This window comes from Acanthochromis polyacanthus, chromosome 10 (assembly GCF_021347895.1).
Source record: "Acanthochromis polyacanthus isolate Apoly-LR-REF ecotype Palm Island chromosome 10, KAUST_Apoly_ChrSc, whole genome shotgun sequence".
NCBI classification, from domain to species: domain Eukaryota; kingdom Metazoa; phylum Chordata; class Actinopteri; family Pomacentridae; genus Acanthochromis; species Acanthochromis polyacanthus.
In genome coordinates, this window is record NC_067122.1 from 4,874,133 (window position 1) to 4,893,237 (window position 19,105).

The window sequence follows — 19,105 nt, forward strand, 5'->3', positions numbered from 1 at the left end:
TTAATGAGTTCGGGCAGATCAAATGTTGATCCATTAAGCTTGATTTATTACAACCCACATGGTATAAGCAATTATACTCGAACAACTACACCACAACAACTCGAGTTAGCAGTGGGGTTTCTATACCACTGTGCTGAGTTTCTGTATGTATTTCAAACCATGGCGACCAAAACAGAGCGGATCAAGTTGGAGTTGGAGCCAATAAGTTTAAAACAACAGTTGCTTTCACTGAAATTACTATGAAGATAAAAATCGCTGATACCAACTGACTCTGTACACAGATTGGAGCTATGAAATCAAGAAAAGAGCACGACTGCACAGGCAGAACTCTGGCTGTTGTGTTTGCGTTATCAACAAATAAGACCGATAGCCTGTTACATATTACATTATCATTATGCGTAGATGCTTTTCAGGGGAGATGAACCGAAGATAGGGAGGAACCGACTGTGCAGATTCAACATAGGTGTTAATCAAGCTTGATTTATACAGAACCGTTCTGAAGTTTGGGGTCACCCAGGAAATTTCACGTTTTCCATGAAAACTCACACTTTTATTCATGTGGTAACATAACTGCACAAGAGTTTTCTAACCATCAATGAGCCTTTCAGCACCATTAGCTAACACAATGTAGCATCAGAACACAGGAGTGATGGTTGATGGAAATGTTCCTCTGTACCCCTATGGAGATATTCCATGAAAAACTACCTAGGATAGTTTTTTTTTTTAGCACATTAACAATGTCTACAATGCATTTCTGATTAATTTAATGTTATCTTCATTGAAGAAAATGCTTTTCTTTGAAAAATAAGGACATTTCTACGTGACCCTAAACTTTTGAACGGTACTGTATACTTCTGTGTTGAGGAAAAATCTGAAAATCTGAGGCATGAAACGTCCTGTTCTGGAAGATCAGGACTCCTTCGCTGCCCAATCGGACGGCAGAAATATAGGACGGCTGACCTGTTGCAGTGCCTTTTTTGGTTGCTCTGTAGAGCCAGTCAGGTCATCCTCTCTCTTTATTCCCAAAGGAATAAAACCAGCCATCCATTCAGATTTCCACTTAGGGCTATCGAGATATCATTCTTGGAAGATGGGGATGCTATTCCAAACACTGTGGTGTTGATCAGTTTACACCGTGGAAAAGGACACAGCTTGTAGATCGCAAAGGGGGTATATTCTGCATATTTTTCGTGGCACGACGACTGCTACCCACAAATGTCACCAGACGTAACATCCGGCGTCAGCAGCTCCGAGACAACTGAGCGTCTCCTCTCGGACTCAGAGATTCTCTGTTGATTTCTGGCACAGACTGAGCTTGGCACAGCGAACCGAACAGGAGGAACCTCGGTCTTTCTCTGCACGCGCCGCCCAGCCCGGCAGGAAGCAGTTGGCAAACGCTGATGTGTTTTCCTGCGAGGCTCGAGGGGGACGGCACGCAGACTCACCTCCAGAGTCACAGGGCCGATTTCCACTTCAACTGAGAATGTTTTCGGGCCTTTTATTTTCTACAAAGCCCTCTGTCACAGTCCTCCTCTTAATGTTCGGTGCCGAGGGGAGGACGACGGGGGACAAGGAGGAAGAGGAGGAATGGCCAGCCGTCCCTCCCGTGGTGATCTGGCCGCTGATGAGAGGAGGAACGCTGCTGTTTTATCCTCACAGAGAGAAAAGTCCTGCTGCTGGCGATGACACCAAGACCTTTTTTCCCCTCGTCCCCTGCTCCTCCACTTTCCTCTCTTTATTCATCCATCACTCCGGGGGCATTTAAGCTTCTGTGATGGCAGGATGATAATGTTTATCTTTAATTTGCATTTAATCATGTTTAACCTAAACATCACTTTCAAATATAAAGTTTTATGAGCATGTTTTACATATTTATAAAGCGAATACATGAATCAGGAAGCAGGAATTGGACACTGCTAAAGTGAAACTGATGTAAGGAGAATGCTAAGCCTCACATTGCTCCTCAGAAACCTCTGTCTGGGAGGTATTTTAAACGGCCGCAAAGTGTCTTTTCTACGGATTAAACGATCAGCCAAACAGAAAAGAAGCAGCTCCACAATCTCCTAAAAGCACCTCGAACATCCTCGGAGCTTTCCCCCCAAATTCAAGCTCATTTTCCTCCATCGCTGGTCACCGTGTTTGTTTCTGTTGTGATTTTGCTTCAAGTTTTTTAGCTTAACGACCGGATATGGGGGGCTCGTAGAGAAGCCCCGCAAACGCTCGGTCTTTTTCTCACAGTAAAATAAAAGTGATTCAATTCTGAAAAAGCCAAAAAAGTGCAGTTAGACATGTAAAGCTGAGGGGTTCTAATGTTCCTTATCTTCACTCTAGTCGGCTACGTAGACATCTCAGAAAGGTCCTTTAGAATGATTTGTGTGTTTTTAGTGTTTTCCTGCACTGTTGAGTAGAGTTTAATACCACAAAATCCTCAACCAATCTAACACATTGACACAATCATTAGGTTTAAATGTTAAACACACATGCTTGAGGATTGGCCTGTCTTCTCAGGTTTGTTTACCTAAATACTCTTCTATATACTTACACCTGGGCTAGAAAATAGTAGCGATAAATACTACGATTAATACAAGCTTAGTGCAATTTAAAAATATAGCAAATTAAAAAAAATACTACTGAGATGAGGAAGAAAAGCTTGGTGAAGACGCAAACAGCACAAGTTCTGGACGGCCAACAAACACTACTGTGGAAAACCTTTGAGCGAAGTGGATGATTTAGAAAAGGGGTGTTGACCAAAGAACTAAATAGCACCACAGAAGCACATCTGGAAACACAGAGATTTACAGATGTTCCTCCATTAACACTCACTCATGTTGTTTGTCCCGCCGTGCTCGAGCTCTAATGCCATTCACTGTTGCAGGACTTTGCTGACCTTTAGAAAATAACTTGTCTGCAGTTTATACGGAGGCTCATAAGGATGGATGATGACTGTAGCCCGTTTTTCTCTCTCCAGTTCGAGCCGGCGCTCTACAAGTCAGCACTTTGGAGTAAGTGGCAATATGGTGAATGTCAAATATCATTTCCTCAGCAGCGGGAGTTTAACGTCACGCGGAAGCACAGACGGAGAGGCTCCGCGTGATCTATGAAATGTCATTATTCAGTGATCAGTGAGTTCTGATCTCAGGTGCTTTGTCTGACTTGTTTTCTTCCCCCTTTGTGGGAAATTGAGCGTAGAGTAAAATAAATATTAATAGCATTTTTATCCGTCGTTTATCTTCTTTTAGGGATCGTTACCCTCATTTAAGCGATGCTTGTTTTTCATCAGAACAGCAAACAGATTCGATCAATACTCGACTCAGTTCTTTGGAGTTCGTCTACGTGCACACGTGTGTTCGTTTCCCGCTCACCTGTGATCTCGAACCACCTCTGCCGGTGCGGTTCTGTCATGATGATGCCCACCATGTGAGTGACGGGCTCCGTTTCCATGACGGCGAAGGTGAAGTTGGGCTCCTCGAATGTGATTGGTTCAGCGTAGGGCGACGGCTTGGCGATCCACTCGATGTCGAGTCGAGCTGTGGAGGAGCGAGACGGACTGCCCTGGTCCGTAGCTTTGATCTGAAATTAACAAGAAAATGAACATTTCAATAAGAGTTTGAGCAAAAATAAATCTAGTGGTGAACCAGTCACTATGAGACCAACTTTTAATTACTACAGAACAAAAAAAAATGCTCACTTCTAAGTTTTTTTTTCTTTTAGGAACAAGATTTTACTGAGATTTGAAGACTTTAATGATAAACTTATTCAAGTTAAAAGACCTGTCTGACCTCTTAGTACTGTGCACACTGGTGCACACTCTAGCTCGATTGAAAGTTCTTAAAATGTGCACCAGAATGCACATTTTGGGATGTAGTCATGCGACTATACCAAATGGACCTCAACATGAAATTCTTCACACGAGGCACGGAGAGAAGAGAAAACTGTCTGGGTCAATCATAAATGTAAATATGCATCCACAGTTCAATAAAAGTTAAATATTAATGCCGCAATGAAAGCTGGAGCTGCTGTACTAAGCTACATTAAGCTGTGTATACATGATACTGTACAGAAAAAGAAAGGAAGAAACGGACGTAGAATGATAACAGAGTATGGAGTTTAAGATCCATACATCCTAAGTCTGAAACACTCACTGGAGTACCAACTGTGTATTAATCCGCATCTGAAAATAGTCCTCAATAGAGACATTTCATCTTTCTGGCAGAAACCAGCAGGCTTGGGCTGGGAAACTGGGGAATTATTGATATATATTCTAGCATGCTCTTGGTTCTCGTTGTTTTATAGGATTTGTCGTCATTTCTAAAAACATAGAATAATTCTTGCTTTAAGGTTCGCTTAGTAATAAAGATTGAAGGCATCAGGAGACACTCTCTGTGACTGTTTTGTGTGTATTCAAAAGAGGAAGAATTCATTCACCAAACGCTTTGAAATGCCGCTGAGTGTTTTTGTACCTGATTAACCTCCCTTTGCTCCACAATGCAGAGTGATGACAAACACAGAGCATTCACCTGTCTCTGCACTGTCGATGAAGAGCTTTTCAAGGTATTAAACATGGGTGATTTAGTCTCTGTAGCAGAGGTGGTGGGAACCACACCCTCTATGGAGACACTCAAATGAAGCACAACTCTTTGGAGAAAGTATTTACCTAACGTCTGTTGAAGCACAGGCTCACTAACGCCCTCGCTGAAAGACAGGATGTTGTTGCTTCTGAGCCACACAACTCCATGTCGGTACTAGATCTGACAGGTGTGTAAATACCAAAGTACGAACAGGCCTGTTTTGGACACCTACCGTGAGAATACTGTAGTTTCCAGGCCAGAAATCACCATGCGATGTCACCATGCCCGTCACTGGGTCGATCTCAAATTGCTCGTCCTTGCTGTCTTGGAGCCTGTAGGTCACCACGGCGTTGGAGCCCTCGTCGTCGTCACGCGCGAAAATCCTGCAGACTTCCTGTTTACCAGCATGCCGTCGCTGCTCCAGCAGCTTGACGTGGAAGAGTTTGTCTGTGAACTTCGGCCGGTTGTCGTTGGCGTCCAGAACTCGGATCACGACGGTGGCGGTGGAGCGCAAAGACGGAGATCCATTATCAGACACGATCACCTGAGAGTTAAGAAGAGCGTAAAATCATGTTAAATATAATTATTACCTGTCAACCCAACTTTATATTACCATGAGAGCGCTGCTACTTAATATTTAAGACACCAAATTACTGTAACTAACTCTTTTGATGGATTCAAGTGTTTCAAAAAGGTTTTGTTTTTAAGATGTGTGCACAAATTATTCTTGAAGGGTCGATTATGTGTTGCATCTGTTTCCATAAAGTGGAAATTAAGGAGAAAGCTGAAGAAAAGAGCAATGAATTCTAAAGGGATGTCGTTGAATGAGTAACTGCTGATTGCTAACTCATTAACCACAACATAAAACGTTCTAAGGAGGATTTACAGGCCTTTTTGATTTACAATGGCACTAATGGGCAAACTAGGTGTTACTGCCTTGGCAGACATTCATATTGGCAAATTAACTTCTGTGATTTACCAAGAAATTGAGACTATTTTCTTGAATAATACCTATTAAGGAAAATACTCGTGTTTGCACATGGTTTACGAGTGAATAAACCATGTTTCCTTTCAGATTTTGCAGACAGATTACCTGTTTTTGGTCAACACCTTCCTCTGTAGCTGAAATATTTCCATAAAACTGTCGGCGCATTTGTTTTTGCAACCAAAACCAGTGTTCTCGAATTCTTGCAAATAAAGTTAAAAAAAAAAAAAAAAAAACTTGAGTCAGAGTGAAGGCTGTTCAATCGGACAGACTTCTCTCGTTGACTCTGAGAACTATGCGAGTTTTCTTGCTTTCTTTCTTGCATCGAGCAACGGAACATGTTGCAGCACGACGTGTTTGAGTTCATTTGCATTACGTGACTGTTGCACATGTCGAGGTGTTGACACTTGAAGGATATATTGTGCAGCCTTAATCCTAACGCTGACACCCAAACACCTGAGGTCCACAGACACTCATATGTGTGGGACTTACAGCTGCTGCGACTCGTCAGTCAGTTCGTCGATCTACAGGAAATGAACCGCCAAATATTTTCAATTAAATTTCAATCAAATATTTCAGTTAAGTGGCTGTCATTTATTCCCAAGTTTCCCAAGAAGATGAGCAGATTATGACGTTTAATTACAGCAGATTTTTTTTTTATCTTTTCTAATTTGAGTGCCTCACGCTGAGCATATAATTAAAACTAATCTAGCCCAGGTAATTAATTAACTGGCTGTGGGAACTGAATCCACTGAGGAAATCTGATGTAATATGAGGCCCTTAAAAAAAACAGCAGAAAAGGTTATTAGGTGGACTTTAACACTTGAGGATTTCTTGTTTGTTTGCCAGCTGTGGCTCAGGTGGAAAAGCGAGTTGTCCACTGATTGCAGAGGTGGAGGTTCGATCAAGGGGTCCTTGGGCAAGACAGCGAGCCCAAAGTTATTCCAGATGACAGGCAGACATGTTGCATGGAAGCTCTGATGTATAAATGTGCATGTGAATGGGTGAATGTGAAACCTTTAAAGCGCTTTGCGTACCAATGATGTAGAAATGCACTATATACACTACCGTTCAAAAGTTTAGGGTCACTTAGAAATGCCCTCATTTTAGAAAGAAAACCTTTTTTTTTTTAATGAAGAAAACATTAAATTATTCAGAAATACAGCCTAGACATTGTTCATGTGGTAAATGACTATTCTCGCTGTAAACAGCTGATTTTTAATGGAATATCTCCATAGGGGTACAGAGGAACATTTCCAACAACCATCACTCCTGTGTTCTAATGCTACATTGTGTTAGCTAATGGTGCTGAAAGACTCATTGATGGTTAGAAAACTCTTGTGCAGTTATGTTACCACATGAATAAAAGTGTGAGTTTTCATGGAAAACCCCAAACTTTCGACCAGTAGTGTAAGTGTAGACCATTTACTATTTTTGGGGGTAAACCTACAGCTCCTCCAGAGAAGAATGATTTTTTTTATAAGTCACGACCAGTGTGCATTTTACACAGGAATACTGATTATTGGATGGTAAATTTATGTCATTCTGACTGCATTTGAAGCAGGCAGAGAAGGTACACTGAAGTCTTAATGTCAGGATCAAATGATTTTGTCATTAAACAGACTCAAAGCTACTACAAGTACAAAAGGGCAACAGTATTTCCATTTGAGTAGACTTTAATGCTCCTGTTGATATCGTCCTTCATGTTTTCTTTGCTCTCATGGATTTTCTGTGTATACTGCTGATAAACTCTTGCTCTGAGGCTTGGGATTTCAAATCTGATCTTTAGCTGCTAATTCACGATTCTGCCGCACAGCAAAATATATCGACGAGACGGCTTGTTTTCAGCAGCACAACCTGCGCCCCAGCTATACCTCTACAGCCTCTGCAACACGCATCGTTATAGATTTATTGGTACTCCTGGACTTCTGATGTATTTCAGAGCTGCAGGATTTGTTTTTTTCCCCGCATTTCGGCGCCAGTCTAAAGGGATGTGAAGATGTTGTTTGTGAGCGGCTCACCTCGATGCTGTGCTCCTGTTTATCCTCCCGATCCAGAGCAGAGAGAGTGCTGATAACACCTGAGGACACACACACACACACACACACACACACACACACACAAGTCAGAGAGCTAATCACAGCTAAACAAACAAACGTGTCTCACACCTAAGCAAACACATCGTGGTTTACTGGTTTATGGCTGCTATTTTGGCAGCTTTTTTCTGTTTGGTTGTTGTTGGTAGTGTGTGTGTTTGAGCATGTTCACCTTAAAGTGTACCATCCTGAGGGAGTGTGTGCACGGAGCAAGTATATGTGCACAACACGAAACAACAACAACGAAAAACAACGCAAAACTATAAAGATTTTTAATGTTTGACGAGGAGGAGGACAAGAAGGAGAGGTGAGAAAAGCAGTGGAAAAGATAAAGACGATGGAGGAAATGAAGACGAAGAAGAAGATGAAGGAGGAGAAGAAGTCGAAGAAAAATATGAAGAGCAAGAAGAAGAAGAAAGTGAAGAAGAGGAAGGAGAAGGAAGAGAAGAGGAAGGAGGAGGAGAAAGGGAAGAAAGAGACAAAGGGTGAAAATATCTTTTCAAAGGAGGAGAAAAAGATGAACAAGAAGGAGAAGGAGGAGAAGAAGAAGTAGGGGGAAAAGGAGAAGAAAGAGAAGAAGAATGCAGAGGAGGGGAAGAGGGAGACAAAAGGGGGAAGGAGGAGGAGAAGAAGAAAAGGAAGACGAAGAAGCAGGAGGAGAAGAAGAAGGAGGAAGAGGAAGAAGAAAATGAGACAAAGGAGATGGAGAAGAAGTAGAAGAACACTGAGAAGAAGATTGTTGAGAAGACGGAGGTTAAGAAAGATGAGGAGAGGAAAATGAAGAAGGAGGAGGAGAAGACGAAGTAGGTGAAGAAAGAGGAGAAAAGAAGGAGGAGAAGAAAGAAGGAGGCAAAGAAGGAGAAGGAGTAGAAGGAAAAGAAGAAAAAAGATAAAGAAGATGAGGAAGAAGAGGAAGAAGAAGACAAGAAATTAACATGTCAGGCAAAAAAAGGAAAAAAAATGCTTTTTCTGCTTGCATAAAAGAAAGTCAAGAATGAACTTAAACAATTAAAGGATATTTTTATACTAGAAACACTTGATTCACATTAATATGAAACTGTTGAACGAGCCTCTACATATTCCTGATCAAAAACATGTCGCAGCAACACAAACAAATAAACAGTTTTTGCACCAGTGATAATTATGTGACCAGAAAACAATCACAGTGGATGCTGAGGAGGTTTCGTCAGGTTCTGGCCTGTACTGTCACCCTCACCTAGAAGGAGCAGAATTTGGTTAAATTATTCTGAATAAATCACAGAGCTGTACAGCCAATCAGAGGCTCTGTTGATACGCTGTCAGCTCGACTGCAGAGCGGCTCAGAGACGGCAAATAACCGCATGTTTGTTTCTGATACAGCTGCTGAGAAAGAGGAGTTCACACCAAATCTGAAAACCAAATCTGAATCTAATCAGACAGTTTGTCTGCTTGGATTTCTGTTGTTCTTTCTTTCTTCTACTTTTGTTTCAATTGAAGGAATCCCGGTACATTAGTTGACAAATCAGTTGTTTTGCTCTTGGCTGGTTGGGACATTTTCACTCAAATAGACTTTTGATGCTGTTTTTTTTTTTTTTAATGAGAGATTGAGCCACAAGTTATTAGGCATAACTTTGAAATCATTACATTTCTGGATCACAATATCATCCACAAATACAATAAAAATGTCATTAGCAGAAAAAAAGGGTGAAATTATCTTTCCAAACCTACTAAAATAAAGTTTGCCACTTGACTGTTCCAGGCTGCTGATTTTCTCGTTTAGTTTAGCGATGCCCTCTGCTCTCTTTTCTCTGCTGCTTTGGAGAGGATCGCCGGCCCTCATCTGGTCTAATCTAAATAAATTAAGTGTTTTAGAGCAGCTATTAGCTCTAATAGCTGAGACACGCTGGGTAATCATCATGAGGGTCAGGTGAGGATCTGGAGAGGAGGAGGTGTGTTTTTATCTGCTTTAACACCAAAGCAAAGACGGCTGAGAAATTATTATGAATCCTGCTGAACTGGCCTTCTTCTGAAGTATCAAAGACTCTTTTTTTTTAGTCATATAATCAAAATAGTGAGCTTCTAACACAGTCATCCTCGACCACTGGGTTATTGACCAGTACCGACGCACAAAGAATAAAAATCTTTTATTTTATATTTTATTACTAGCAGAGTCCGCAGGGTGTCTTATTTTCAAAAATGACTAGATTGTCTGTGACTGTTTCCCACACTTGATGATAAATGAAGCCGTCTACATGCCAAAATGAATATAAAACCAAATGCCTCTGGAGAGCTTCTTTTAAAAAAGGGATAGATTTGATGCTGACAGAAGACAAAGCAAGTAAATATTTAGCAATAATAAGTAATTTTATTTGTTGAGTCTTTAAAAAAAATCATTATTACTATTATTGTAATAGCATGTACGTTATGGACAGATACAGTGACCGTAAATATGTAGCAGATGGCAGGAATTGATGGGACTCTGTAACACCCACACAATTTAATCAATTATTCCTTGAATCACTTTCGATGGATAAGTCCCAACAAGTCCTCAGCGGTGGATTTTTAGCAGGATTGCAGTCATGTGATCGTCAGCAGGCAGCTGATAAGTGTTCACTTGTTGTCATGGTTACAGTGACGCCGTGCTGGTATCTCTCAATGATACACAAATCTATAACAAATCTGTGGATCCAGACTAAAAGCTGCATCACTGCCAAAATCTAATCAGTGGTTCTTGTGTCATTTCTGACCTTCCCTGAAAATTTCATCCAAATCTGTTGGTCTGTTTTAGAGTAATGTTGCGAAGTGACAAACAGACAGACCGACAACCCAACGGCGATCATCACATAACTCTGCCAAAGCTCTGCCCTCTTGGCGGAATAACAAAGACTGACGTTTTAATTTTCTTCCAGCTAAAGTTACCTTGATATGGCAAACCATAGATGTCCGCATTAATAAGCATCCATTTCAGAACGTAGAGACTAAAGTGAAACCCCATAGATTTCAAACTAAAACTGCTTATCTATCTATTGAAAATGTTTTCTGATTTATGGAGTGTTAAAAAGAGATATCTGAAATTGTGTATTTGACACAGCATTTCGATATGTAAACAGAAAATAACAGAAAGCTTGTAATACAAAAAAAACATTTGTCTTCATGAAAGTAATCAACTGGGCGTGTTTTACAGATATATCTATTTATTAAAAACATAACCTTTTTACTATGTTTAAACTGAAATGCATCAGTGTTGTCTTAAAAACAACAAAAAAGAGTCTGTGCAAAAATGCCATCTACAGAGCAAAGCGTCGATCGCCACCCGTGAGTACGACAGCATGCAGTGAAACACACAAACGGTGCACACTTTCACACAGTTTGTGGTGAAGCACGCAGTAAATCAGATGAAAAGTGACAGTGAACAGCCTGATAGAAAACCGATCTCTGTGTAAAGAGCACAAGAGTCTTAAATGGCCGGTCTTTAAAGTTACAGAAACAGGATGCAGACCAGATGTTGGCTGGAAGCACAGCAAAAGCCTTAAAGTGCCTGTAGTAATTATCAGAAGTGCTTATCTGATTGTCAGATATCTGTGGAAACGCACTCCCTGAACAAGCATTTCTGTCACTGGAAGAGGGGGAGGCAGCGTCTGAAAATTTCTACAACTTCCTCCCAAACTGAGAATGAAAGGAGTCAGGGCTTGAACTGTGCTTTCAATTTGTGGTTTCTGACATTTTCTGTGAGAACAACTGCGGACAGCCTTCCAGGAAACACATTTGTGTTGCCACATTTCCTTTCTCCCGGTCACCTTTACTGCTGCATTAACTGCTCATCTGACAACCGTGTGTAAACCACATCTACAGACAGCTGTCTTCACACGTCAGCTCCACGACGTTTTAGGGCATTCAGTGCAGCTGTACTTTCAAGATTTTATGTCTTGTTTTTAAAATGTGATAGTTATTCAAGTAACATTTTACAAAAAAACAAAACTATATTCAAAAGGTTTATTTAGAAACTATAATGTCATGAGGTTATTATTATATATTTATACAATGCAGTTCAAAAGTTTGGGGTCAGCCAGACAATTTCACCTTTTCCATGAAAACTCACACTTTTATTCATGTGCTAACATAATTCTACAAGGGTTTTCTAATCATCAATGAGCCTTTCAACACCATTAGCTAACGCAAAGTAGCATTAGAACACAGGAGTGATGGTTGCTGGAAAGGTTCCTCTGTACCTCTATGGAGATATTCCATTAAAAATCAGCCGTTTCCAGCTAGAATAATCATTTACCACATTAACAATGTCTAGACTGGATTTCTAATTCATTTAATGTTATCTTCACTCAAAAAAAGATTTTCTTTCAAAAAATAAGAACATTTGTCAGTGATCTCAAACTTTTGGACAGTGAAGAAGTTCAACCATCTACAGCAAAAACACTGTTTTAATAAATGCATTTAATGCATCTATAAATCAATAAAAATTGGAATACAATATATAACTCTGCAAAATGAGTACTTTAAGATTGTGTTAAATACTACTGTCAAAGTTCAGTATAAATTTGAATGCATCAGTGTTTTTCTGTTGTAATACAACTCCTTTGAGTAATTCTTAGAGTTGCAATGATTCATTCATTAGATATGAACTATTAAAATAATCTCCTGCTATTTTCATAAATGATTTATAGTTTTGCATCATTTATAAGAAATAATTGGTCTAAATCATTTGATTGCAGCTTCTTAAATGAATATTTTCAGTTTTTTTTATCCTCTTGTGGATAAAACAAGACATTTGTCATCTTAAGCCAAACTTTTCAGACCAAACATCTAATAAATTAACCAAAAAAAAAAGTAGCTGGCAGATTAATTAATGATGGAAATAATTGTGAGCTGCTGCTCTTTTAGTGAATGCTTTCATTCATTTTGGGTAATCAGTTATACGCAAAATTAATGGCTTATAATTACTTGTTTATGTTACAAATTGCAAAAGTGAATAATTTCAATAGCCATCCGATTCCAGGTAAGAGGAGCATTTATCGGAATTCAACAGCATATAATAACTCGGCTAGCTTGATCCTCTATAGCAGCCGAAGCTGGAGGGAAACAAAAAGCTGGATAGAGGCGTTTACATGTTGGGACCGAGTGCAGGAATGAGAGGACGTGGGAGCTGCCGTCTGCAGAAGGAACTGGGGGTCACGAGTGGAGAGAAAGACCCCGCTGAGGGTCGCTCAATCCTTTTACAACAGTGCAAACAAGCCCTGCTGGGAGGACATCATTAGGACAGGTGGGGCACATTAGAAAGTGTGTTTCTGTCATTAGAGCAGACGTGGGAATCGGCGTAAAGCCTCGTCTCTCCCTCGTCGCCTGTTTTCACTCAGTCGTGCTGGACTGCTGTCAAACCCACGTGAAGATAAACAGCGTTGTCTGGCATTTCGGGGCCCGGTTTGTTTGTTTCCACATGGTTCTCTCCAGATTCACTGCAAGTCTACAACTCTGTGGCTGCTACTTCCCCCTCCCCCCTTTTCCTTTCTTTCTTAATGTTGCTTTTATGTCACACGCTGTCAAATCACCTTTTCGACTGGGACAAGTCCTAAATTTTAGAGAAACACTTTAGAAAAATCAATGAGCGAGGGGAGCCAAAGACTCACAAAGAAAGTCAATCGGTCACACTGAGACACTGAGACAAGTGTCCGTGGAAAGGGAATTTCTTTGTTGAATTAAGAATGTCGAATTCTCTCTTTAAAGATTCATTGATTTGCCACTTCTGTGCAAAAGGACAGTCTAGGCACACGGGAATTCTTGGACTTGAGTTAAGAAAAAATAAAGAAATGCCAATCAAAAGAGGAAGTATAAAAATTTCAAACATTCCATCAGAGGAATGAGTATGATGACTAAATCTGAATGCTCCAAGGAATTAATAATGCACGAACAACTGTCCAGGAAGGACAATAACAAATGTATGCAGGTCAAGTTGTGTGGATGAACAAGAATAAAAAGAGGTGCAAAGAGCTCAATTCATCGCTAACTGCAAGATCAGCTGGTTTAAAAATAATTCACTGGACGTTAAAGAACCCTCTGTGATTCTACCACTACACTCTGATCAGAGACCTGGGAGGTAAAACTCTTCACCTCGTCTCATTCTCAACATGAACACTGTGCAGGGGTGCATTCAGATACTGAATGTACAGATAGAAATCCTTTAAACTTTAGTGGAAAGGAACACATTTCACTAAACCACAGTGGTGACGCTTAAAAATGTGAATTCACACGAGGTCTTGCAAATGTTTAGAGTAGTGTTTGCGATTTCTCTTCTTTTATTATTTCACTTCTATCAACAAAAATAGGGTGCCCGTTCTGATAGTGGAAGGGGTTGAGAATTGGTTCAGCTAGCAAACATTCAAAGCACCAGTTTCGTTTTCGACAGCCGCCACAGAGCTGCATCATTACGCCACCGGATACGTCTGTTTGAACACCTGTTTCTGTTACTTAAGTTTATTCTGAACTTCTGTCGAAGTGCAAAGAGGCAGTTTGTCTCTCCCACGGACTGCTGCTGGAAAACTGATTAAAGCGATTTTATTATGAGAACGGCACTCTGTTGGTTGCAGCTCTATTCATAAATGGTGAAGTTAAACATTGAATGTCAGAAAAAAATAGAGAAATACATCATTGGCTTTCCACACACCACTACTCTGACTTTTCTTCTTTGCTGAATTCAACAGATTCAATATAGTTTGATAAAAATTGAATTAATTTAACTTAATTGCTGCTGATTTACACTACCATTCAAAAGTTTGGGGTCAGCCAGACAATTTCATGTTTTCTATGAAAACTCACACTTTTATTCATGTTCTAACATAACAGCACAAGGGTTTTCTAACCATCAATGAGCCTTTCAGCACCATTAGCTAACACAATGTAGCATTAGAACACAGGAGTGATGGTTGCTGGAAATGTTCCTCTGTACCCCTATGGAGATATTCCATTAAAAATCAGCTATTTACAGCTAGAATAGACATTTACCACATTAACAATGTCTAGACTGGATTTCTGATTCATTTGATGTGATCTTCATTGAAAAAAAAGATTTTCTTTCTCAAGTATGGACATTTCTAAGTGACACCAAACTTTTGAACGGTGGCGTTCTTTGGTATTAACCAGTCAAGTCTTAGTTGTCGCTCTGGTACCAGTTTTCCTGCTCAAAAGCTGATTGTGTGTCAAAATGCAAAAAGCAAATTCAAACTCGGTACTGAACCAGCCCTCAAACCATCCATTGTTTCATTTTTTATACACTGCTTCATTCATTTTCAGGGTCGTGGGGGGCTGGAGTCTATCTAAGCTGACTCACAGTGAAGGCAGGGTTCACCTTAGACAGGTCACCAGTCTGTTGAAACAGACAACCAAGCACACTCACATTTTCTTCTTTAAAAAAAAGGCTTAAATTCCCCAATGCATGTGGCTACTGCAGATTTTCTGGAGGACTATTTTCAGCTGTGGATGAACAGACCTTTGCTTGTGCTGGTGGTACATGTTGGTGAAACAGAGCAGTCAAGTGATATTAAAGAGTTTAACAGGGACCAGTTCATTGTTTTTGCAATTAGATTTGTTGACAACTATAAAGCATAGGATGCCACATTCATCCTCCTTTCAAAACCCTTCTCAGTTTAAGGCCTCTAAATTTAAATCATACGAATCCCAAATAAAGCAAAACAACAGAATTCATCATATCATATCAGTTTAAGGATCTTAGACGCTCGGCAATAAAAATTCTTGAGGAATTTGCTGTTGCAAAATGCTGATGAATTGGGAACATTCCTAACTTGCCTGGCCTTGTCAACAAACAAAGTTTTTCTGTGAGTGAAACACATCATGAAACCTGCATTCAACTTACATAACCAAACCACACTTGTTTTCTGAAGCAGCAGCAGCTCAATAAAAACAGACTGGACGGGATTTAATTTGAATGTTTTCATTGCTAAGCACCAAATCCTGTCCTGCTGAAACTTCATCGGCTAATTGTTCTGGGTTAATTCAGACAGACAGATGCTGTGGCAGTATAAAGAGTATCCATGCTGCAGGAGAACAGTAAGAAACCAGCGTATGACCGTGAGTCATTCTCAGCCTGTCACGGCATGAAAGAATTCTATACCAGTCACCTTGTACATTAGTAATAGCACATTCATTTCTGAAAATAAGACAAGGTGGGTCTTGTTGTAAAGACACGGTTTCAACAGCACATGTATGTTCTTCAAGGGGAAACAATCTCCCTCCCTTTACCCGTATTCATTAGATCAGTTTCTCTTGAATTTGTCATGGTCAAATGACTTTCCATGGCAGGTTACTGTAGTAGCAGTTGTGCTACTTTCAAGTAAAAGGTCAAAGTGAATGTCAACACATCCCCCAAATGATTTAAAGCACATGAGCTAAAGCATGTGGACGATTGGTATTAAACTCTTATGTGATTGCTGAACGTGTCATCCAGAAACCGTGAGCAATTACGGCGCCGCTGTAACAGCCTCCAGAACGGCTCAAAGGATCCGCTCCCACTCAGCCACTGAAGCATCAGGGAGCGCTGATGCTGGGTGATAAGGTCTGATAAACTTCATCCCAGAGCTGCTGGATGGGGTTCAGTTCAGGTTTCTGTGGAGGCCAGTCGAGTCCTTCCACAGCAGAGTGTAGAACCAAGTTCCTGCAACCGGTTCCTCCCTCTAGCAGCAGTGTCTAAAACGATGCTGTTTGGGTCTAATCTTGGTTACATGAATCAACCTATGTTGCTGTGACAAGCAATTCAACTATTATTTCATTTATGTAAGAACTGAGAAGTCTGGGATCCGGCCAAATCACCAAGTAACAATTTAATCCTTTATGAAGAAAGCACAAAATGCTAAAAACAAAAAGAGAATTTCAAATATTACATTTCGATCTACTATTATGTACTTTGATTTTGATTCTGGTGGTTCAGGTAGGAACTTAATATTCAGACTTTACAATTATTTGGCCCTGAACCATGAAAATCCACATACTTTTGGAAGGACAGTCTCTTTTCCTGAGTTTAAATTAGCAATTCATGTACTTGTAGGTTAATTTTAGAGCATAAAGTGTTGTTTAAATCATATTTGTCCAGTTTCTTTTCTCTGTTTTTGACATTTTCAATGTTCACATTTGTTTTATGTGGTAAAAGCAGTTAGGAGGTTCATGCCTTTACTCATGTTTCTTCCTGTTCCACCAGTTATATGTCACCTTAAACCGACTTCTCTTCATCGTTTTATTTCTATTTTATGTGGAGCAAAAGAGGATTAATCTTTGGAAGCTAACAGGGATCCAAGTAAGGAAGAAATAGTAAAGTTCAGGGGGTTTTTCACATATAATTAGGTCAACTACATACACTGAAATGCCCTCAGACCAAAAAGAAAATTAAAAAATGTAAAATTCTGATCTACTGTACTTTGATTCTGGTGGGGTCCAGGTGGGAACTTATTTTTTCAGATTATAGAATTAAGTGGCTCTGAACCATAAAATTATACTTATTTTTGGCAAGACAGTCTCTTTTCCTGAGTTTAAATTAGCATTTCCTGTACTTGTAAGCTAATTTTAGAGCATATAGCATTGTTTAGATCATATTTGTCCAGTTTCGTTCTTGTGTTTGTGACATTTTCAATGTTTGCACTTCCTTTTTTTTGTAAAAGCAGTTAGGATGTTCATGCGTTTACTCGTGTCTCTTCCTGTTCCACCAGTTATACGTCACCTTAAACCAATTTCTCTTCATTGTTCTATTCCTATTTTATGTGGAGCAATAGAGGATTAATTCCTGGAAGCCAACCAGGATCCAAGTAAGGAAGAAAGAGTAAAGTTCAGGGGGTTTTTCACATAAAATTAGGTCAACAACAGTGAAATGCCCTCAGACCACAGCTCGGTCTTGACATTAGGAAATCCTCAGAATACAGAAAGGACAGACGGATACAATAACCTCTTTTCAGCCAAACACATTTCATCCTGTGCTTGTGTGCATGAGTAAATGAAGATCAAATACACCTGCATTTACACATAAAAAAAATGTCATAATGCGACACTCTCCGGCTGTTTCAACACCTCCTGCCCTGCCTTGCTTTGTGTGACGTCTCGCTATTAACACAGCTCTTCCCCTCTCCCTGTGATCCTTCGGTACACTGGCCGTAGGGTGTGGACAAACACCACGGGAGATTAGAAGAAGAGGACCAGACTTGCAGTGACTTGTAGCGTAAGAGCTAATGCTGCGCTCATTTGCTTGAACATCAAAGACCTCACCAGGTGATTCAGCTGCAACTGTCAGCGAAGAGCACACCGACACCCGAGGGGGTTCCAGGCATCTTCTTCTTTTCCCTGCCATGTAAAGTTGTTGTTTTTTTTCTCTCAGATTGCACATGAGTGAGTTTGTGACTGACCTCTAATGGGGTTTTGTATTATTATGAAGTTGCGTTTTGCAGCTCAGCCGTCTCCGCAACACGCCCACGTTCTGCATCGCTTCTCCGCTCAGACTTGCAACAGAGCATTAGCAGATATACTTCATTTTTCATCAACCCCCCTTGTGGGAAATAACACGCAGTTAGGCTTTACAGCCGCGGTAATACCCGTGAATCAAAATGTAAATCTGCCATTGGGCCGTGGCGACGTACGCAGATATGTCGAAACAATTTGCAGGAGAGAAAGACGAGAAGTCCTCCAGATGTCTTATAATCACAAAGGGAGTTTGAATAAAGATGTAAATCAATCAGAAGGGAGCATGCAGCATATATTTCTGCACAAACTGCTTGTGAAATGGGAGGATGACACAGCGCAACCTGATCCAATTACATCCACGTCCCAGGGTTGCTGTATATCTTCGTGTCCGTATGTCAGCCTCCTAAAAGCTTCAATTACATGTTCCAGAGCAGAGAGCCGTGTGTTTTAAAGTAAAGCTGCCCTGAGAATTCCAATGCTGCTACATGTCATTAATTTAGATTTTTCAAACCGTTTTCTCCAGGTATTTTTCGTTAGTTTTATCAATCATCTAAAACATTAATTCATCTATCGAGTCAGATTGGAGCAATGAAACATTAATTTATCTACAAATCACAACATAAAGGTCATTTTCACTCATTGCAGTGGACTGCAGTTCTAATGCAGGTAACTACTGAGTTTTAGGTCTTGTTTAGATCGGAAAATTTCAACTTATTTCTTAGAAAACTGTTTGCAAAATTAGTATGTTCATGTTTTGAGCTGGGCTGCACAGTGGTTAGGCGGTAAACACCATCACCGTGCAGCTAGAAGATCCCCAGTTCACATCCCAGCCCTGGATCTTTCTGAATGGAGTGTGCATGGTCTCCCTGTGCATGCGTGGGTTTCTCCAGCTTCCTCCCACAGTCCAAAAGCAGGCTGATGTTAACTGGTGATTCTAAATTGTCCATAGATGTTAATGTGAGAGTGCTTGTTTGTCTCTGCGATAGAGTGGTTCCCCTGCCTTTGCCCTAAGT

The 19,105-nt window shown here is 40.3% G+C and overlaps 1 protein-coding gene across 1 annotated transcript in view; it reads right to left on the reverse strand.

The window, feature by feature from the left end:
* Window positions 1-19,105, reverse strand: part of fat2 (FAT atypical cadherin 2) — a 152,115-nt gene that overhangs the window by 98,860 nt on the left and 34,150 nt on the right. Inside the window, exons 4-6 of the mRNA XM_051954476.1 lie at window positions 7,575-7,633; window positions 4,801-5,112; window positions 3,363-3,570 (exon numbers count right to left, since the gene is read on the reverse strand). Coding sequence (XP_051810436.1) covers window positions 3,363-3,570; window positions 4,801-5,112; window positions 7,575-7,633 — 579 coding nt within the window. The remainder of the gene's footprint in view (window positions 1-3,362; window positions 3,571-4,800; window positions 5,113-7,574; window positions 7,634-19,105) is intronic.